Source organism: Artemia franciscana, chromosome 13, assembly GCF_032884065.1.
Source record: "Artemia franciscana chromosome 13, ASM3288406v1, whole genome shotgun sequence".
In the NCBI taxonomy this organism is placed as follows: Eukaryota; Metazoa; Arthropoda; class Branchiopoda; order Anostraca; family Artemiidae; genus Artemia; species Artemia franciscana.
Window position 1 is genome coordinate 26,943,887 of NC_088875.1, and position 23,295 is coordinate 26,967,181.

The following is a 23,295-nucleotide window of genomic DNA, read 5'->3' on the forward strand; positions in this document are numbered from 1 at the left end:
AAATCATGCCGTGAATTTTTTCATCAGGTGAAAACAACTTAATTCGACTGATGAAATATGACTTAGCGGGGGCTAAATTCAAAACTCAGGAAGATTCTTAGGTGTCTGGAGACGAGTTTGCAATATTTTTTTCAAGCCTGGGGTGGGAGGCACAGATTTAAACAAGAATTTTCCACGAAATAATCGCATCTTTTTTTAAGAAAACCAACATGCTACTTCTATATTTTTTGTATAGTTACTATGTAGTTTTCCTTAAAATAGTGACATCTTTTCTGAAAAATACAACACCTTACTTCTACACTTTTTGGGTAGTTATTACCGTGAATGTCTGAAATTCCCTTTTCTCTGCTTTGATTCAATTTACTTAGCTAGTTAGCTTTTCCAGTCTTATTCAAGCCATAATGGTAAAAGATAAAGTTAGGTTGGGTTAGATTAAATTTAGTTATAAATATCAGAAATGGGTTAAAAACCTAAGCTAACCTACCCCAACCTTACCTAGCCTATCATCTTCAAACCTCGCATTGAACTGTAAAAGTTGACTGGCAAAGCTGATTAAGTCCAAGGAGAAAAAAAGGTATTTCGGACATTCATGGTAATATAGTTACTATTTAGGTTTTCACAAAATTTTCACATATTTTCTGAAAAATGTAACATGTTACTTTCACACTTTTTGTACATGTTAGACATGGACTTTTTTTGTATATTTTTGGTCTTCTAATCAGGCACATGTTACGTATATTCCACCCCAAGGGACCTCTGTAATGAGATTTAATGGAAACCACAACTGCTTTGTTCCTAGAATAACTATTGTTTCACTTATTCAAAAAGAAAATTGCTGTTTTTTTTTACGGTCAGAACGAATCTTACAAAAGTTTACTGGATATATTAGTTTTCGGTCTTGGTGACATACAAGGACGTATTTTGAGGGTAGGCCTCACAGGGTATTTGCACCTTCCTTAGAACGCCAAAAACTCATTAACAATGCAGAAAAAAATACACTTGTAAAAATAGGACAGGTTCCGGCAAATAAAACTTTTTTTTAACATTGCCCCCTTCCACTCGTAAAAATGCATGCTACAGTCCCCCCCCCCTTATAAAAATTTTCTGCCACCCTCATCTAAAAAAACAGTGTGGGTTGCTGTGCTAATGTATTTACAGGATGCGTACATTATCCAACCATTTGTAAAGAGGTCATATATTATTAGGCCCATATTACTCCTTTTAGCATATAGATAATCAACATTGAACATGAAAATATTTTATTAAGTGGCTATGAAGCTTATTCTGATTAGATATGGGCATTACTTGGAGAGTGCATATACACACATCTTGCATATACATATAGCAAGAACAATGCGGTTTTAGAAAAGGTAGAGGATGTGTCGTCCAAGTTTTCACTCTTAGGTTAATAATTGAGAATTCCCTTCGTTGTCAAACACCTTTGGTCTTCAGTTTTATCGATTATGAGCAAGCTTTCGATTCTATTGATAGAAGAGCGTTAACAAAGATTCTATTGATAGAAGAGCGAGAATAATACTGCTGCGGTTAAGGTAGGAAATGAGGTTAGCAACTGGTTTTGTATTAAATCAGGAGTTAAGCAGGGTTGTGTTCTATCCCCCCTTTATATGGATCATTTTGATGGACTTCGTCTTAAGGAGCACAGGAAAGGCAATTGGAGACCACGGAATCAAATGGGGAGGAAAAACGCTCCTGGACTTAGATTATTCTGATGATTTAAGCACATTAGATGAAAGTGTGAGCAAAATGAATGAATTTTTAGAGGTTTTGCGAGTTCAGGGTGCTAAAATAGGCTTGAAAATTAATGTTAAGAAGACTAAGTCACTAAGGCTAGGAATAAGTGAAGATGAATAGGTGATATTAGGTAACGAAAAGATTGATCAGGTTGGGAGCTTCAGTTGCCTTGGTAGTATTATTAGTAAAGATGGTGGGAGCAGTGAAGATGTTAAAAGTAGAATAGCTAAGGCTCAGGGTGTTTTTTCACAGTTAAAAAAAGTTTGGAAGAATAGAAAGATAAGTCTGCAAACCAAGATTAGAATATTGGAAGCTACAGAGATGACAGTGTTCAAATATGGCTCTGAAGCATGGGCGCTCCGAAAAGCAGATGAAAATTTACTAGATGTTTTCCAGAGAAATTGCCTACGGATTATTCTGGGTACCCGGCTGACTGACCGTATTTCAAACCGTAGGTTGTACGAAATATGTGGTTCAATCCCGCTTTCTAGGGCTATAATGAAAGAAAGGTTGAGATGGCTAGGCCACGTTCTACGGATGAAGGATGGCAGATTACCGAAGATTGTCCTTTTTGGCCAACCGTCTGGGGCTACACGGAAAGCAGGTCGTCCTTGTCTGGGTTGGGAGGATCTCATAAATAAAGATTTAAAGGAAATGGGAACTTCCTGGGAGGGTGTAAAGAGGGAGGCTTTAAATAGATCAGGTTGGAGGAGGAGCGTGCGTAGCTCTGTTGGCCTCAGGCGGCTTGGTGCTACAGTGAGTTAATAGTAGTAGCAGTAGTAGTAGTAGTAGTATAAGGCGTAAGAATACAATTTTCTAGATGACTGTGAAGGTATCAGAATGCACAATATGTGCCATTGGCATTAAAAGAACTGCTGCCCTGCTACCTATCCCACCTTACTCTTAGCCCGCCTCTACTTTATTTATTTACTGTGACATAAAGGGATATGGGACTGATTTAAAGAAAAATAGAATAATGGCACAATAGAATAATCTGAAGTGAACCTTCAATTTTTTTATGGAAAGTTAAAACTCTTGTCTTTGTATCATAATTTGTGTTTTATTAAGCGTTCAAAGACCCCCATCTTTAATTTTATGTCAAAAGTTTTTTTGTGTTGAAGCAGCATGTTCTATTTGTTTGAGGAGCCAAGTGCTGCTGGTCGACATGGTTACTTAAAATTTTAATTGAGGAAAAACACGTTAGATAAAGTTATGCTTACTCTTCAAAAAATCGTGTAGAAAGCGCGTAAAATCAATCATCCAGAATGTTAATTTAGGAAGTTCCTTCAGAATTCAAAATGTCTATAGAAAGTTCTGCATAATACAGTACCATAAAGTTCTGTAAATTTTCATAAGTACTTAGTGGCAGTTACAAAAAATTAAGCTATCCAATTTTTTTCGGTAATGTCAACCATAAAGTGAAGAGATTTGAAACTAAATGTCCATATGGGAATAAAGATGGTTTGTCGGGCACCGACAAACCGTCTGAGTTGCCTATGTATGCCTATATAAAAAAGATAAATTCCTTCTCTTGAACTACTTGAACCGATTGCACAGGTATTATGAATGTTTGCAACAGCCTCTCCGAAGTCCATTACCTAAAATTTTCCTCTTAATGGTAAAAAACCTGCAATCGTGCTTGCAAGTCTGATCTTAAATGGAGGGGGATGAGGAACATTTTTCCTTGGGAACAGAGGGGTCCAGAACACGAAAAAATAGATTCTTATACCATAAATTTTAGGTTTTACCAGCTCTTTCCTAAATATAAGTCTATGGAGGGGAGGGGAATTGTCCTACCCAGCATTCACGCACGCGAACCTTGCAGCATGCGTTTTGTGGGGAAATTTAATGATCCCCCTGTTGAAAATGGTCCACTTTTAAGGACAAAATAAACTTACCCAACGATGCCAGTATAGCTTCATCCTCGAAGGAGAAAGTATCAGTTTGCGACATGGGAGTCCCAAGGCCAGAATCATAGTAGAAATCTGAGTCGATGGTGTTTTGTGGGTAGTACGAATTTACAGGAGTATATGTGGGCAGGATCGGGATTAAGCCTGGACATCCATCATTGGCTGTACTACTCTGGCTTCCACAATTACTGTAAATTTCTTCTTCCAATGAAAGACGTAAACGTTTGAACTCTCTGTTTTTTTGGACCCGTTCCTAAAATAAAGAAATACTTTGTGATTTTTTTTTCTTAAGGAGTATTGTTTAAAGGTCTAAACTGCTACGTGATGTAATAATGGCTCATGAATAAACATGTGCTGGCAGTTATCTCTGGGCGAAACAGACTTTAGAAGACAAGATATTTTGAATTCGTATGGATTTGAGGCCCCTTAAAATGGACCAACTTTTTGGGGAAAAATTTTCGGTTATGATTCGTGATTAGATCTTAATTGAATTGATGTACGATACGGGAAACTACACTCTTCGGCATTTGATGGTTTTTCAATTCTCGATGTCAAGCTACTAAGGAAACATAATTCAGAAATTAAGAAATATATAATTAAGAAACATATTCAGTTCAACACCATATTGCGACTTAGTTTTCTATATTGTTCACATCCTTTTTATAAATATAATTTCATAGGAACTCGAAGAGGGAATGCGTTGCTATATTTAAAATGGAGAATCAGCTCTATTTCTTGCTCCGTTTTGTGAGAATTCGATCTCCAATATAATGGATGTAATGATGACAAGAACTTCGAGGCCCCTTACCTCCTCCTCCACAGAGAGCAAACCAACAAGAGACTCCAGAAAGCTATAACGAGGACCTTAACTGTTATCTCTGTCAGGTTTGCAATTGAACAATCTTCAAGAGCCCGAGCTTTTTTTTTCAAATATACGTTAAAAATGAGCAAGTTTTTGGGTTCTTTTGACCAAAATTCGCTTGGAATCTAAAATAATCGGGGCATCTGTATTTATTGAAGGATTGGATCGTGAGATCTGGTTTTCGATCATGAGAATTACAAAAAAATTGTGAGGACTCAAGATCAATTGGTAGGTATGGAAGCACTGAATAATATATACTGTCATAACCGTCATAAATACGAATGAATTAATTGCATATTTAACAAATGATATTGATCTTGTCATTTTCTATTTATTTTAGGTTTAACACCCTATATATGCTAATTTTGGCTCATTTTAAGTTTTAAATTTGCTCTGCATTTTCTTGAAAAACTTTTTATCTACATGTCCTTCTTTTATCTAGAAGCGTTAAAATTTGCCTTTACATTAGAAACTTTGAAGAGGCACAAATATTTGTAAATATATATATTTATAAATATAGAAATATAATAAATATTAACCAGGTTTGGGTTAAAATATGTGCGCTATAGAAAATTTATTCTTCTTCTTCTTTTCTGGATTAATATGGAGACGTTTTCGCACAATCTAATCACCGGAATCAAGATATATACTGTTCGTAAAGTTAGTTTCTTTCAATCCAACAGTTCGTGGTAACAAACTGAAAGTAAGGAGCGACTTGGTCGCTCCTACGGAACCGAAACTCTAAAACGCGGAATTTTATAACAAAAGATGCATCAAAGAAATTGTTTTTCTCTGCCAATTCTAATATATACAATTCATTAGGTTTAATACCACCCATCAAGAGTTACGAGCCTGAGGAAACTTGGTTGAATTGAAACTATTGACACCCCAAAAGGTCAATAGATCTAAATGAAAATCATAACATCAGGTTCAGTAAATTAGAGAATCCTATTGTAGAGGCTTCAAGCACCTGTTATAATGTGGTATTCCACATTACATTGTGGCGTATATCTGGAAAAATGTGGAATTTTGTTATCTTTGCCAGAAGAAAGGTCACGGATGCATGTTTATTTCATCGAACCAATGGTTCTAAAGGATTAAGAGAGGGCTTATTCAGCGGAAATGAACAGTTCTAGTGTCCTGTTTAAGGGACCAAAAGGATAAAAGAGCAACTAGCCCCCTCTCCCCTCTCTTTTCCTCAGATATCTGATAGAATTTCGAGACAGCCATTTGATTCAGCATGGTTAAAAAGTCCCACAATTATGCTTTTGATGATGAAATAACCCCGATAGTCCCTGGGGAAATCCTATAAGCTACACAACTTATTATATAGTTCATATGTAGTATTTGTTATTTGGAAATATACGTGATTTCTTTTAGGAGTATTCTCAAAGAACTTTCAGAATTTAGCGTAAAGAACGAGGATTAAGGAATATTTCCCTTCACTTACGAAATAATTTCTGTTAGTTTTTATTTGTAATGTTCCTCCTTACTTTTAGTTGAAATAAAAACTTTTTCTTATCTAATTCAGGTTAGATCCATCTAAAAAGATTCTGGTAAATGATACGATATTTGGAAAATTGATGCGACGTATATATAACAAAAATGACTGACACAATATCAAAAATTACATTTAATGAAAAGGAGGTAAAAATACTCAGTGGAATCTGGAATAAAAAGGATAGGACAGCAATCTTCCAGAGCCATTGCTAGCGCATCGGGGGTTAATTCTACATTTCAGTTGCTGGTTCCTTTTTAAAGAAACAAGTAGCAAGTATATGTCCCAACCTTGTCGTAGTGGGAATCAATCCAAAGCATAAATCCAATATACTCTCATTGGGTCTAATCTAGAATCGTAGGTATCAATTTAAAATACAAAATACCTGAATTGCTGCTTTCGTTTCTATACTTGCTGTCATTGGAGGCATCTTTGAATGCACCTTCAAATGTTTTCTGAGCGAGCTTGGGTCAGTATATCTTTTTGTACATCCCATATGTAAACATGCATAAGGTTTCTGGAATTAAAACTGTATCTAAAATTCAACTAAGGATAAATGTGCATTTAAATGTATCTGGTGCATTGTATTGTTTCCTTTTATTAGAGAAATTTCCAAACCAGGATATGTATATCAAATAGACTAATGAGGTGAAGATGCCATTTGTGCCCTGCATAGTCTAAAAGCTCATTTTTTAAAATTTTACCACATTGACTATCATATTTATTAATAACTAAAAATAAAAAAAACCTCGGATGTAAGCATATTTAACTGTTTTAACCCAATGTTAACAGGTCTATAATAACGATTATTTAGGCATTGACTGTGCACTATGTTCATCTAGACGGTAAATGGTCTTATTTAAACCACTAGTAGTCTTAAACTAATTTCATTCACAAAAGCTTTCTCAAATTTATTTTGTGGTACAGCCAAATTATACAGAGACATTAAACATTAGGTTTGTAATTGTGTTTTTACCATCTAAAAAAAAAGATGAAAATGTTTAAATGTATTCCTTGCATTGTCTACCTAGTAAATAACTAAGTCTAGCACAAAGCACCGAAAATTAAAAATATTTTTAAAAAAGGCCAGTGAGGAAGAATTACCATGTGAAGCTGATCCTGGAATAGTAATTATTATTTCAATGAATCTTGATGGGGAAAAGTTTATTGGGAGAACAAGCGTATAGGAATTTGGAAAAATGGCCTGAAACCCCACAAAAACAGTGCCGAATGTAAATGAAAACAACACCATTGGAATCTCTGCAGCCAAAAATCCATATAGAAGAACTACAGTCCCCCATCTTGAGCAAAAGGGGAAAATCTCTTTCGCATGGGAAGCGGTTATTTGTCTCCTCTTTTTCTACGCCACTAATTCTATGAAAGATCATAGAAAGATGTTCAATTTAGAAAAAGGGCTCATAAACAACATATTCTTTGTATACATTGCTATACCCTTCAAATAATTTCTTATGTCCTCTTCCGTAACATTCGAAGACGTCCTCCTTAGCAATATTCCGGAAAACTGGATTGTCAATAAGAAGAGGTTTCTTTGGTACATAGCCTACGTTACTGTGTTGCCCTCGGGCAGCCTGGTGCTCGTTTGAGTTATTTAATGCTGTAGTGATAGAAATATTAAGTAATCCATGTTGAGATATGACAGGAATAAGATATACTAGACTTCCTTAAGCTTAATTCACTTGTGAAATTGAATGTATTAAAACAAAAATGAAAGAAAACGATTGCAGAAAACATTTTGAAAACGATAAACTTTCCTTATTCTAGAAGCAGCCTAGATTTAAACTTGAGAAATGATATTTTTCATCAGTAATGACACTGGAGTCTACGTAAAAAGAACAAAGAAAAAAATATCAGTAAAATGCTTCTTCCTTAAATATTCCGTTGAATGTAGTATCAGTTACTGTGACTCAGGGGATATATGTTTGGTCAATCCAGTCTCATAACCCATTGCAAGAACAGAAACCATGCAGGGATACATTATAATAATAATAATAATTTATTTGTTACCCGCTTGTTTTGACAAATTAAGCCGAGTAAAAACATTAAGGAAAGAAAAACGAAATAACACAAACAATACAATTAATACAGTCTAATCAAAGGGTGGTAAGGGCCCAAGCGTTGACAGGCCTCAGCGCCTAATCTAGCATAGAGTTTTTTATAAACGAAAATAATATCAGTGGCACAAAACTTTCTGATAATCTTCTGATTTCTATAAGAACGCGGCAGATACAATAAATATTTACAATAACGAAAATACATAACTCTTATGCCCTGCAAATCTTGATTATTAAACAACGGGCGCAAACCGGAAAGAAACAATATAGAATGATCGCAATATGTAGAATAAAGTCTGGATAAAGCCTTTCGTGAAAATCTGCCTCGGTTCGGGACAATTTTCGCGTACCCTTTTTTAAGTTTACTTTTAATATCATTTAGCCCACAGGATCGAAAAGCCGATAAAGATGAACAAATATTAATACCAAGCCACCGAATCGAAGAAACGAGCTTAACTGAAAAATAACCACAATCAAGATCACTGCTTTGATGCTTAGCATTAAAAACTAAATATTCACATTTTTCAGTATTAAGTTTGAGGCCGATTTCCTCAAAAGACTTAGAAACAAGCTGGGTCGACTTAATTAGGCTAGATTTAGTGCGGCTGATCAAAAGTAAATCATCTGCATATGCAATGTACGAAAGATTAGTTAGGCCTAAAAAACATGATGGATTAATACGTGGCAAAACAGAATAAAGACAAGCATTAAAAAGATAAGGGGATAAGACTCCTCCTTGCCTAAGACCAGAACGGATGGGGATATTACCAACGTAGGTGTCACCTGACTCGAGTCGAACATATGAATTAGCATACCAAAAACGAAGAGTTGATATAATAGACACATTTGCACCAAGTTGGATTAAAGAATACCAAAGTTGGCTATGACAAATTGAATCAAAAGCTTTTGAAACATCGAGTGCACAAAAATGAACCTCAAAACCATTTTTATGCGCTTCAAGTAATAGCGAAACTATAGCACGATGAGCATGTTGGCATCCTATATACGGCTTAAAGCCAAACTGATTAGACATATAATCTACATTAGACAGGAGATCAGGGAGCAAAACATATTCAAATACTTTACTTAAAGTACAAGCAACCGTAATAGGCCCATACGAAGCGCAACTAGTTGGGTCCTTACCGCGTTTCAAAATTGACGTAATGTTACCAACTAAAAAAGAATCAGGGACTAAAGAAGAGCATAAACACATCTGAAAAAGTAACTGCAAGTGATAAACTAATTCCTCCGAATCGGTGTTGAGGTGAAAAGCACTGATCCCGTCTATATCATAAGATTTCGATTTAAGTCTCTCTACACTTCTTTTGACACGGTCAACACTAACGGGAGGTACATGACCTTGAATGATTTTGTTAGGCAACAGATTAGAACAGAGCTTGGCAAAACGAAAATGAACCGCATATATCACTGTATCGAAAATGTTACTATAATGATTGATCCATGATACATTAGGGATTCGGTCAGCCGTAGGCGATCTATCAAACTTCGCGACATTGATCACTTTTTTCCACTGGCTAGGAGACTTAGGAAATTCAGCACCATTGTACCTAATTTTTCGAAGATAGCGTTTAAAATCAAGCTTTGTTCTTTGTTTAATATCGAAAACATTACCCCTTAAGGGGCGGCCGCAAGCTATCCAAATTTTTAGCCACAACTTAGCCCGATTTTTTATTGTTTTGAGCTCTGGGTCATTCTTCCAAATTGAACTTCTTGTTTTTGCTCTAAAGCGACATAGGGGAACAGCTACTTCTTCAGACCTCTTTAAGCACGATACAATGTGGCTATAATAAATATTAAGCTGAATTCTGGCTTGTGGGGACCCAACGCTTGTACACAACAGATTAAAAGGGACTTTAATCGTTGATAGAAGGCTAACAAGCGTAGAAAAATAAAGAGGCCAGTCAGCTTTGTTCCATTCTCTTTTAGAAATCCATTTTCTAGAATTGGGACGAAGGTTCTTCTCCGCAGTAGCATTAAGGGTAACAGTGAGGGATAGGGGGAGATGGTCGTAATCACGCTCATCCTGATCAACATGGACTTCGCCACAGATGAGACCAGAAGAAACGATACAATGGTCAATGTCTGAAAGTGAGCCACTATTATGGATATAGGAATGGGAGGCATCTTTCTTCAAAATTTTGTAACTATTCGGTAAGGAATCTAACAGAAGCTCAGTCCGCACTGATGAAGAGTGAATGTTACAGTTCAGATCACCGATTAATAACCAATCCAGTCCACTACTCTCAATGCCATTCAAAAGACTTTTTATTAATGCGCAAAATTTTGTAAATTTAGTTAAACTTCGGAGGGATTTCTGGTCGCAGGGGAGATAAACATTAATGAGGACAAGGTTGGCAAGACGAATAGCAATATAACAATCACTCTCGTGATAGCATAACGGGGGTGGTGAAAACAGCGTCTTTTTTATTAAACATGCTAGGCCACCTGATGGTCTGCCAGAGGTTTTGCGTGCACTTTTAGAAAAAACTGAGTGTTCGTTACTTCTCTGTAGGGAGTTTAAGCTCACTAAAGGTAGGAGATGCTCCTGGAGGAATAAAACATCAAAATTTTCTAATTTCTGATCTAAAGAAACGTCTTTATCCTTAGTACCGTTAATATTGAACGAACATATAGTGAAATTAGTCTTAGCACTCATTTTCTAGTATAGGACGATCGTTTCGACAGAAGTTCACGAAGAATTCGGCATTTCATTGAAAATGACACATGATTGCCTTGACAGTTCGCACATTTTGGTGTAGCCTGGCACGGAGAATCAGGCGAGGATTCATGTTGCCCTGCGCAACGGGAGCAGCATTTTTCTTTATCACAATTTGATTTTAAGTGATTTGGTGATTGGCAATTATAACAGCATTTGGGTGGGTGTTGGTATTCGTAAACTCGATATATCTCATACCCAATCTTTATACCAAGTCGAAGTGCATTAGCCAGCGCAACAGCGTTTTCAAAAAACACTCTAACAGCCAAAGAATTGCCTATTCGCTTCGCATGAGTAATATTATTGCAATCAATTAATATTTCCTCATCAAAATTGGTCGGTATACCTTTAATTATTCCAATATATTTCGTTTCTTTTACTTTGACGTCACAATCTCTCATTACATTTGGAACGGCATTGCAAAAGTTCCTTGCAGCAATCTTGTCAATTCGTACCACTAGCTTATCGCCAGAGGGCTTAATGCTGTGAATACATTCATGACCTGGAATAGAGTCTATTATTTCGCGACGCTTGGCAGGATTATCTAATTCTGATGGGACTTTAGAAATAACAACGGTCGTCAGATCGGGATTCAATGAGCATTGGAACAGGTCATACTTTGAATCTGCATCAAGTCAGTGTGTATTGAAGCCTGCTGTTGACTATCTTCGCGTAGATGGTGATCTGTGTTGATATTAGTACATGCTTGTGCATGTTGAATGTACCAACCCTGAAACATGCTGGTGATATTGACTAGTTGCTTGTTAGCCACTCCTGAATAATAATTTTAACAAGTTCAAATAATGCCTCCACTTATGGTTAAATTCAAAACTCCAGTTAGTTTTTCCCTTCGAAAATCAGACGATACAATGAAATAGTAAAAAAAAAACACAAGAAAACAGCGAAACAGTATCAAGAAACGGGCAGTATGCATAAACTATTGGTAGTGCAAAAGTTATGACTAAATGGCTACAAAAAGTGGAAGTTTTTCTTATAAGAAAGGATGTATCGAGATTTTGTTCGGGGGGGGGGTGTACAAAAAACTGTAAAAATATCTGACGTTTGCTTATATGTATTTTTGTTACGTTTTTACGAGTTGACAAAAAATTCAGGGGGAGTTGAAACCCTGAATCCCCTCCCTGGATATGGCCTTGCTCATAATCATTAAAGTTTATAGGGATGCATTGTATAGCTTCTGTAGATCCCAAGTATCAACAAGGTGTTTGAATTTAATAAATTTATTATAGTATAAGGAAAATATTAGAGGCAAAATAATACTATATGCAGACCAATTAACTCTTTTGTTTCTTTTTATATGTATAATATTTTACACTGCAGACCGCTTTTTGGAATCAACCAAAAATTAATTCCAACCTATATATATGAGATCAACATTCATCTGAGTTACACGGCTTATCAGCCACTTAGCCGTTAGTCACAAATAAACGCTAGTCAACATTAGAAATTCACTTACTGTGTCAATGTGTGTGCGCTGATGCTTCGCTCGATCCGAGCTATTCGAAAAGGTCTTCTGGCATCCTTGAAATTGACAAGCGTAAGGTTTTTCACCAGTGTGTGACCTCAGATGAATTTTTAGGTTCTCCAAGCGCGAAAAAGCCTTAGGACACTCCATTACCTAAAATTAATTGAGTACGCATTCAATATGTGATAAATAGGAACAAAATAGATGAATAGACTAAAATCCGTGCTTACTCTTTAGTCTGTCAGTTATTCTGTATATTCGTTTGAGCTATCTGTTTGTCAAGGCAAGACTGTCTTATAATGTCTCATATGAGGTTGTATTTTGATAACAATATATCTTTTAGATTGGAATGGGAAAATTTAACTATAAAAAGCAACTTTTTATTATGTATTGTATATAAAAAGGCTTTTTCTCATATTGGGGCTGTCTTTTGGATCCCTATAAAAATGATGTCGTGGCTAAATCACTGAGTTGTATTATCAAGTCAGTTAGTTAAATTTGAAAGAAAACATAATAATTAAAATGAAGTCTTTATCGTACTGTTTATCTATAAGAGAGCAGCATTGCAATCCTACTAAGAAAATACATACAATCTTACGTTTATACCTTTTATTTTTATCCATCAATTTATCATACTGGTCATTACTGTTAACAGTTTTCACCTTAAAATCCCTTTTTACATGATTTACGTCCAAGACATAATAGCAGGTTAAGACTCTTATTCTTCCTTTCCTAAAATGTTTTTCATTTTTGTTACCTCTTAAATAATTTTACTGTCTCTATAATTTGAGTTAAGTTTTGATCTGAAACATATACGGTAGCATTAATAATTGAATCGCTTACCACAGAAATAGAAAATACCCATAAATTTAAATCCGACATGAGCAACGAAACTATCAAGACTTAAAAGTATGAACAAATTCAATAAATTATGCCTCCTGAGTATTTGGTATCTAAAATTTATGAATTTTTGATTGAAAAGTTTTCAAAATTCTTTGAGCATATGAGATAAGTGTTTCAGTGTGTACACAATTGGTTTTGCTTTATTTTTACTACAAACAAGAACAAGGAACATGGGCAATAAAATTTGCATTTATTTTTGAATTGCCAATTTACACAGACATTCTACACTCTTAAAAAAATAAACAAATAAATCATCTTATCATCATTTCATTAAGAATCGTGTGTGGATATGTTTCTTTGATGAAGCATCAACTCATTTATTCAAAATATCCCTTCCCTAACTCTGCAAAGCGGGCAGGTTTATCTGTCCATTGGAACATCTGTCTTTGGAATATTTTATAGGTCTTGCACTAATGGGCAGGCAGTTAGTCCTGAGCTGCATTCACAACGTCAAATATCTAATTAGTAAATTCAGCTTAAGGTAGAATTGCTGCCTATAAACCACCCTAACATCTTTATAAAAATTTAGTGTTTATTTATCTCCTCAGATGAGATGATTTTTTTTATCTCCTCACTCCATTTTTGGATCATTTGACTCTCTAGTACTATCTTAATCTCATTCTCCAAATTTGCATTTATATACATTGGTCCTCTACCTTCATTCCAAACTAAGGAAAACCCTGTTTTGTCAAAAATGTATTTATTTTTAGTGGGAATGATCTTTTTTCTCCTGCGAGAGTAAACGCCGGGGAGGGGGTAAACACCTAGAGCCGTTGCATAGGTATATACTTTAAACCAACATATATATTTTTCATTAGATAATTCATTACAAATAATTCATTACAGTTACAAATATGGATTGACATGGTTTGTATTTTGAAACCTTGTGCTTGCGAATGCTAAAAACAATCATCTCAAAAAATGCTTATCAACAAGAAAAATACAAGATTGATTTCTTGCTTCAAGTATAACTTATTTCAGTTTGTTCTTAGAATAATTACTGCAGTCTTATAACGGTAGAGAGTAAAATCCCAGCTACCCTTCAAGAAAAAAGAAAAAAAAGAAAAAGTCTTAAGTTCCTTTCGCAGAAAAGCTCTTGTTCATGTGATCAATTATGGACCGGAAATGTTACCTAACAAAACGCTGCAAACTTAAACCTGGCAAAACAAAGAAAGAAAAAGACAAAGCTTTTTTAGATCAATTTTAGTTCTATTATCTGCTCTTTTTAAGAACAAATAAGTTCATTTCTAAAACATATTTGAAATTAATTCTTAATATGCCATTGTTGTTTCTTCGTCATTTTGTCGCCTTAAATAGATTCTTGGCTTTTTACTAAATTATCTTTGGTCAGATCTATAACTTTCCTGTAATCTTTGGGGAAAAGCTCAAGTATTGTCTATTTACTTTTCTGTTAAGACATTTAAGCATATTTGTAGCACTTGCGGGTTACACAATTGTTTACCTTCTTTATTTGTTGAGTGTTCCCTTGAGGCTTTCTTTTTCTATTTATCTTCTTCTTTCTAAAACGTTGTCATTTGGGATATGACGTTAGTCCTTTTTTAAGAATATTTGATTATTTATGTAGTACCAAAGTTAATTATGTCCGAGTTTTTTCTAGTAGGTGAATCGCCTCCCCTCTTTTTATAAAAAGGAGAAAACCTGAAAAGATGCTAAACAGTGATTTTCTTGTGACTCGAAAAGTAGCAGCTATTTCTGTTTTTTGGAGCTTGAAAATCGTTTCCCTTTTTAGTATTATTTGAACAAAATGGAAAAATTTCAAGTTTTTATGCACATTACTTCATTAAAATATAAATTTCGACACCTATCTCCAGTTCACATTTTTTTTATCTAAGTTTTAATAAATATCAGACACTTCAGAGAATTTATTTTGTTTAATATTATATATGTCCTATTAAATTTTTCTTGTGCTTTTTAATATAAAACACTGCGCTTAGTTTTGGTAACAATTCCGACAAACAATTTTTCAATCGCAGTTCATATCTAGCCGCAAAAGCCGACCATAAATCTGTTGTTTGTCAAAAGAATACTAAGACAACGTATGGTAACCCAGCTATAACACACACTTTAAATCACTCTAACTGAACTTTAGCAAAGCTATTTGTGCGTCAGAATCACAGGTCTCAGACACAGCTTCTGAGTCAAAATATCCAGTCATAATATCTCTTTTGACACTATGACAGAGTTAAACTTTAAGGATGAATATTATTCAAAATACCCCATTATGTTTTCTTTCAAATTTAACTAACTGACTTGAAAATACAACTCAGTGATTTAGCCACGACATCATTTTTAGAGGGATCCAAAAGACGGCCCCAATATGGGCCTAATACGGATTCAACCCAAATTTAACTGCTGAAAGTTTTTAAAAAATGAAAAATTAGAAGGGAAAACTCTACGATTTCTTAAGCAATATTTCCAGCTATTTTATTTGATTCTTTTTTTTTATTTGGCAAAACTGTCTAAAGGTAGCTCCTATATCGAAACTTCGATCTTCGAGAACTTTAATCAGGTTACAGATTTTTATGTTTGCAAACTAGCTTAGTTGGTTTAGCTTGCAAGCTGGCTTCATTAGACAATTTACCTATCTTAAAACAGTTTACAGACGTAAATTGTATAATTTAAGTGTTTAAACAGCAACTCAATGCAATTTAGGTTCTAATAAGGGAACTTTAGAAATTTATGTTTATTTTTCTCATTAGTTGGTTAAAAAATACAAAAAGAGAAATGAATGTTCATAAACCAGCAACTTACAGGGCATTTGTTGGGTTTTTCACCCGAGTGAACTCGCATGTGCATCAGTAGCTTGTATCTGGCGTTGAAAGGCTTCATTCTTCGGTGACATCCAACCCAAAGACAAACAAAATCTTCAGATCTCCTTTTATCAACATGAGCAGATTGAATATGCTGCACCAGTGAAGAATTTGCCTCAAACATCTGATAGCAATCAATCCAATTGCAAGAAGTAGTTTTATTCGAACATTTTGAATTGTTGACAGCAAGCAGCTCGGTATCAAAGTCAGTCAAACTCATATTTTTGTTACTGTCATAAAGACATAAATTTTTTGAATCTGGATTCCACATCTTGTGGGCAAAGTTGTGTCCAAAACTCTCACAAAATGGTTTAATATCTTCCTTTTCATAGTGGATGAATGTTTTCATTGAATCTTCGAAATGCGGAAGACCGCCACAAGGTAGCTGATTACTGCATAAATTGTAATACTGATGATCATCGCTAGGTGGTGACATTGTCCTGCAAAGCTTGTGAAACACCTTAGAAAGCTATTTAATTTGGCCAACTGAAAAAAAAACAACTATTATACAAGAGTTAGACGGTTTAAGCGATTTGAATTTCTTATTGTCATTGTAAATTTTTCTCGAAAGGAATAAATAATTAAGTCTTCTTGGAGATGAGATATGAGCTTGTGAGCTACAGGAGCACTACCTCAAAGATTTGCTGTCTTGAAGATATGCATTTTAAGGTCAAGAGAAGTTTCATACAGAGTCAAACCGTGGTCACCCTTATCGATAGAAAAGCCGAGGTTTGTGAATGACATTTTTTAACGTCATGCTTGAAGCACAGAAGTAGAAAATAACGATAAATTGGCTTGAAAGGCTTGAATAAACATTACTTTTTCGCAACAACTGTATAAGACAGGCACGTTTGTGTGTGTTTGTGGGGGGTGATATCTATTAATTATGTTGTTTGTTATTTCTTTCTATAATCCCTTATTATTTGATCCTTATTTCTTAAGTTTTGACGAGTCCTTCCCTGAAAAAATTCCTATGGAAGTACCTTGTACTTACCTACTTAATTCGTTTCAATTATTTCCATTTAGACTGATTGATTTTTTAGGGGTGTTGCCTCCTATTTCTAAAATTAGCCAAACTTTCTCAGGCTCGTAGCTTTTGATGGGTAACATTAAACTTAATGCATTCTAAATATTCGGAACCAGCATAAAAAATAACTTGTTTTGACTTATCTATTGTTATCCAAATTTCGTTTTTTTGAATTTCGGGTGCATTAAGAACAAATCGTTTTTTTAACTGACTTAAACGAACAAAAACGAACAGGAATTATTATTTATATGAAGGGGTTTTCCCCTCCCCAATATCTTGCTTTTTACGCTATACTTCAACTTTTTGTTCCAATTACTTAAGAATAACTATTAAAATAATAAGTTTTTTGAAAAGTTCTAAAAAAAACTTCAGCGGAAAGAGCGATGTATTGAGGAGGGAGCAACCTTTTCATATACGAAATAATTTCTGCTTGTTTTAAGTGTTAATATTGCTTTTTACTTTCAGTTGAAAGAAATTGTTTTTTTTATTTAATTCTTGACAGTTTTTAAAATTATGCCGGAAAATCTGGTTCCCTTTCCATGGAAAATTCCCTTCATCCAAGGAAAAGTATTCCTTGGAAAGATTCTCCTACGTAATCCCCCACCAGAAAAAGTCAACCCCAAAAATATCTGTATACTTCCCAATAACCAATGCTATACGGAACCAATGGGCAAAGTTCATAGCTTGCAGCCCTTCCATGGAGATTGTGGGGGGTCAAGTTATCTCTTAAAACATAGTTACTAGATCTTTCGTCTATCCTGAACAAGATTGCTCTCTCAAAATTTTGATCAGGTGACTTTGGGGAAAAAAGGGCGTGGGAGGGGGGCTAGGTACCCTCCAATATTTTTTTCACTTAAAAAGGGCACTAGAACTTTTTATTTTCGATCAATTGAGCCCTCTCCCGATCCTCTAAGATCTGGTTTGATACGACCACCTCTGGGAAAAACAACAAATAAACACGCAATCGTGATCTTTCTTCTGAAAAAAAAGAAAAATTCTACATTTTTGTATATAGGAGCTTGAAACCTCTTCAGTTGGATTAACTGATATGACGAACGTGATGGTGTGATTTTCAGTAAGATCACTTGGTGGTTTTGGGGTTCCCCCCCCCTTTTCGAAAATAGGACAAATTTTTTCAAGCTGTTAACTTTTATTGGGTAACATTAAACTTGACGAATTTTGTACATTTTGATTAAGTATCAAAATCCGATTCTTTTGATTTATGCATTGTTAGCAAGATTCTGTTTCTTAGAGTATGGTACTATTGGATCCGGATTGCTCCTTACTTACAGTTCGTTACCACGAACTGTCTGATTGGGCCGACTCGCCCCTTACTTACATTTGGTTACCATAAGTTATGTCAAGAATATCAGACTTTACAGCAGTTGTCAGTTCAATATGTGCCGTAAATAAAATTGTTAGTCATTTATGTTCCAATGGAATTAGTTGGATTATTTACGCTTAAAGAAATGAAAAAGTAAGTAATTCACTGAGTAAAAATACTGAAAGGGTGTAGCTCATATTGGACTAAATGGGATATGTAGATGCCTGCATATACACATTTATAACTACTTTGTCGTGAGAAATATGTTTAATTTGATGTATTCTCCTGCTCTTTTAGGTTTGGCTGTCTTTAGGTCCTTAGAAACAACTTGAAATTGAAAAAAACCTGCTCGTACCTTTGGTTCAAAATGAACCATGCGAAATATACATATAAGAAACCACCAATTTGTTTAATAATGCTCGTTGTTAAGTTGGGGCCGTCGGTTTTTTTTTTCTGTATATGGCTTTCTGTGTAAGCGAATCAAAATTTTTCCTTGTACAAACCTAATAAGTATGTGACGTACGAAATTACTTCAATCAGAAATATTCATCATTGGCTAGTTAATTTGTCTACTACTACTACTACTACTACTAGCAGCTTACTGCTGCACCAAGCCCCCTGAGACCAATACAGCTATACATGCTCCTTCTACATCCCAATCCATTCAAAACCTCCCTCTTTACATTCTCTTAGGAAGTTTTCATTCCCCTTAAATATTTTCTTACACCATCCTCCAACCCCATTTGGATACGACCTGCTTTTTGTTTAGCCCTTGACAGTTAGTCGACAAGGGCAATCATGCTACCCTTCCTCCGCAGAACGCGTGCTAGCCATCTCAAACTTTCTCTCATTATAGCCGTAGAAAGTGGGCTTAAACTTTTTTGTGTCTGTTTTAATTGGCTAAAGTTTATTACAGTACTTAGCAAGTTGGAAAGTAGGCACAGCACTCTGTGCGTTTTTGCTCTTTCCAAGTATACTAATCTCTTCCTTCGTAATTTTATTTTGAACCCTTGTAGGGCTTTAAGTGGAACCTTGTTCATTATTATTTGTCAGTAGAAAATGGCTACCAAAAAATCCGAGAACTACTTTAAAACTTCTAAAAAATGCTTAATTATCTCATTTCTAAAAGTTTATCACTTATCTTATGATAACCCCCATCCCCCCTGATGGATCAATATACTGCCCCATTATAAATATCCAAACTAGGTGTTAGAATAGTTCAACTCTTTTCTTAACGCCGATTGATTATTGTTCGCCGTCAAATAAAGAAAAATAATCGCAGTGTTGAAAAATATAGAGTAAATACATAGAGTGGAGTGCCTATTTATCCTCGATAATTGGGGGAGGGTTAAATCGAAGTGATCCACTTGTTGTTTTAACAACAATCCACATTCACAATCCACAATGTTTAACAACTCCACATTGTTTTAAAGTAGTTTTCAGAATTTTTGGTAACCATTTTCCAATAAGGAACAAAGTACATTTTAAGAGACCCTTTTAAGGGCTTGAAATAAAGGTTTCGAAGGGAGCGATCAATATATTCTATAGAGTAGAAAAAAGACGCATCGAGTGGTGTTTTCATCTTCTACCTAACTAAATAATGGAAAAACTCCATATTTACCCTGTAAAAAAGGTAAAGGATACGGCATTAGACTTTACAGTCCCTACCGGTGGTGCTGATCTCTCTTATTCTTGGCCCTTCAGCCAGGAAGAGCAATGGGGGGTTGGGGTTTACCTGGGCTTAAAGTAATTTTTTTCTCAATTCTGAAAGTTTTCTTTAGAGACTCTAAATCGGCAATTTTCTTCAAGACCTCCTCCCACCGAATAATTTTCAAGAACTATGTTGTTAGAAACTAGAGCTTTCTACCAAATACACAAATGGCTCGAAATACCTTAAGCTTCAGCTTGAATAGAAATAAGTAGATCAAATCAATCAACCTGTTAATCCAATTGCTTGAAAAACAATGAAATGATAACCGAAATAGATAAAGACTTGATCTGTACATACCTGATATCAATTAGAAACGACCAACCAATCATTCTTTGCCTTTCTAGAGATCGGTTTGTGATTGGTGGAAATATGAATGATTTTCAAAAAAAGCAAGTGTATTGTGAAGATCAGATTTCCAATGTGCTGTCATAATAATTTTAATGAATGGGGCGATTCTGTCAAGGTATTCTGCAACATCTGTTTTCTACTCTTTCTGTTTGGTGACGAGTTGAAGGATTTTTACATCTTATGTTTTCGATTAGCCGACAAAGCGCTAAATCTTTAACAGCTCGAATGAATGTTTATTAAATTTTTTTATTGAACTGTTAGTTTGACATTAGACTGTTTCAAAGAAAATAAATATCTTAAAAAATGATCAGTTTTATTATATCTTCTTTGAAACATGGATAGAGGCTTACAGCCTTATTATAGTAGGGATATGTTTCTCCCTCAAAAGAACGGCAAAAAAATAAACCTAGAGGAGACATACTATTGTGTGAGAAAAACAAACTTGAACCTTTAAAAATTTCCAAGCTCAGCTATTAATATCAAATGGAAATTTATTTCCATGGAAACGCAAAGCAAAGTGATCGCATAATTTTATATTAAAAATTAAACTATTAGGAAAGGAAGTCAGTTCCAATTGGTGATCGTACATAGTAGCCAGGTTTCTTTGTTTTGGAGGTGAACGTGATTAAAAAAATACTAATAATAACCTTACATCTCTCTATGATGTTCCACCCCGCAAACCCAAGGAAATGGATTGAAAAAAATGTTTTGTTGATATCTAGAAAATCTTGCGTGAGAGAGCAACGCATTCTTCACATTTGCAATCAGTATAAAAAAGTGCATTACAAAAATTAAACATCAGCCCAGATATCTATGGCTTATTATTGTGTGTTATAAGTGTAATGATTATTCCCTGAGTGACCCAGATTTGAAAGAGGTGTGGTATGACTAATGGCGTTGAATAAGGAAATGCCCCTATGACAGCCTCTTATCAATTCAATCTTCGAGGTATAATCCTACATACGAGCAGTTTCCTTTCATTGAAATCCCTGTGGTTGCGGTCTTGTTAGAACCTGTTTAATCCGAAAATTATTTGAGTTTATGACATAGTTTAGTCAGCACACATTGGCTTTGCACTGGGATCTATCTTTCCAAGAAAGTACATACAGTTGCTTGTATGGATATGCTGAATTCAAACATGCGTTTCTTTGCTGGTTTTATTGTTTCACTCATGTCATTAAAATCATTTTTTTTTAATTTGTCAGTCGGTAAATTCTGAACAAGAACTGGAGCGTTCAACCTTTGGTGTTTTTCCTGTCAAGCAAAGGAGGAAGAGAAGATCCTATGAACGTCCTCTTTTAAATAGGTGCATTGTAGTTATTTAAATCATTTTTTTGTTATTCATTGACTTGACTTGACTTTATCAAACAAGAAACTTGCCTTTTAATCAGAATTGCCTTTTAATTATTATTTTTTTTAAATAATGGTTTAAACTACTTTTTTATTTTGAACTGTTTCATAATTACCAAGTTTGTTTCGAAATTGTTTTTTTCATTCAATTTATAATGTCAGAGCTTCACTAGCGAACTCTAGCCCAGATTTGGAGCCTTCGAACGTCTTAGTTTTTGCCCAACAAGGAGTCAGAAAATCACCCAGACAATAAATTTTTTTTTTTATCCCTCTCGCTTCATATTTCTTGAATTTTTTTTATATATAAAAACACTTGTAATCGTTAAATGAACATTAGCTTTGACCAATTCCCATTAAGTTTTTTAGTGCTTAAGTCTTCAACGGAAACTATATGGTGATACCCATAAACCTAAAAGGTTTTGAACTGCCTTTCAACGATAGTTCTAATGTAACATCCAACTTTTATATTCACTCTGGAAATTATAGTTGTAGTGTTTATGCTGCTTCATTTTAAATAACAACTTAGAAATTAAGTTTTTTCTCTCAGTCCTGATGTAGATAAAAACTTAATGTTGGGAAATGCAACAGATGTTAAAAGTAACAGTTAAAGAAATCTGAAGCTAAAAGTACGTTCACTTTACAAAGGTGTTTAATACTTTCACACAAGAAAGTATTATACTTTCATATATGATGTAAGTAAAAATGCAGAAATACTTTCACAGAAGGGAAGCGGCCGAGGTCTGTTAAGTATCGTGGAACCAGCATTGAGGAAAGTTTATCATTTAAGTACCATATAAAAGGTATTAGTAAAATATTTGCGTAATTTTTCGATTATTCACAAATTAAAGCTCGTTTTTTCTTCATATATTTTATGGGAGAATCGACGTTTACCCCCTCCCTGCAAAATACTCCCCCTAGAAAATACCCACCCGTAAAAATACTCCCCTTAAAATACCCCCCACCCATGAAAAATACCCTTTGGAAAATACCCTCTCCCCAAGAAAATATCCCCCCAGCGACAGGTTCATCTTTAATCACTTTCGTCTTGTAAAAAAAGAACTAGAACTCTCAATTTCTAATGTAATAAGCACCCTCCGAAGTATCTGTAAACATAAGGTGGAGGTTGGGATGAGGCAAGGGCAGTCCCCTTCCTATATGGAATAAATTCTGCTCGTTTTGGGATTTACCATTACTATTTACTTTCATAATAACAGCGTAGACCAGAAATATTCCTATATGTCAAGAGGGACTAAAATCAGTTTTACATTTTTGATACGTTTTTGAATTTTCTGTAACTCCCCCCAAGAAAAAAAAGTCTTGGATACGGCCTTAGGATCAATATACATCTTATACAGGATCTTATACATCAATTCTCTACCCTCCCCTTGTCTCTCCCTTAAAACTAATTATATATTTGTCTAAATGTTCAATGAGAGTTGGGATGTTTTGGCATTAGAATGTACCCTTTGAGGCATCCCCTTCCCTCC

General features: G+C 34.8%; 1 protein-coding gene across 4 annotated transcripts in view; it reads right to left on the minus strand.

Moving 5' to 3' along the window:
• The window catches only part of LOC136034737 (zinc finger protein GLIS1-like), a 78,157-nt gene that overhangs the window by 5,736 nt on the left and 49,126 nt on the right, over positions 1–23,295 (minus strand). For 3 of the 4 annotated variants that reach the window (XM_065716112.1, XM_065716110.1, XM_065716109.1), the window contains 4 exons: positions 15,990–16,534; positions 12,306–12,467; positions 6,408–6,539; positions 3,651–3,915 (listed from right to left, as the gene is read on the minus strand). In XM_065716112.1, the coding sequence (XP_065572184.1) occupies positions 3,651–3,915; positions 6,408–6,539; positions 12,306–12,467; positions 15,990–16,484 (1,054 nt within the window). In that variant the 5' untranslated portion in view covers positions 16,485–16,534. Of the gene's footprint in view, positions 1–3,650; positions 3,916–6,407; positions 6,540–12,305; positions 12,468–15,989; positions 16,535–20,291; positions 20,453–23,295 lie in introns of those variants that run through there. The other variant, XM_065716111.1, reaches the window with a different exon arrangement.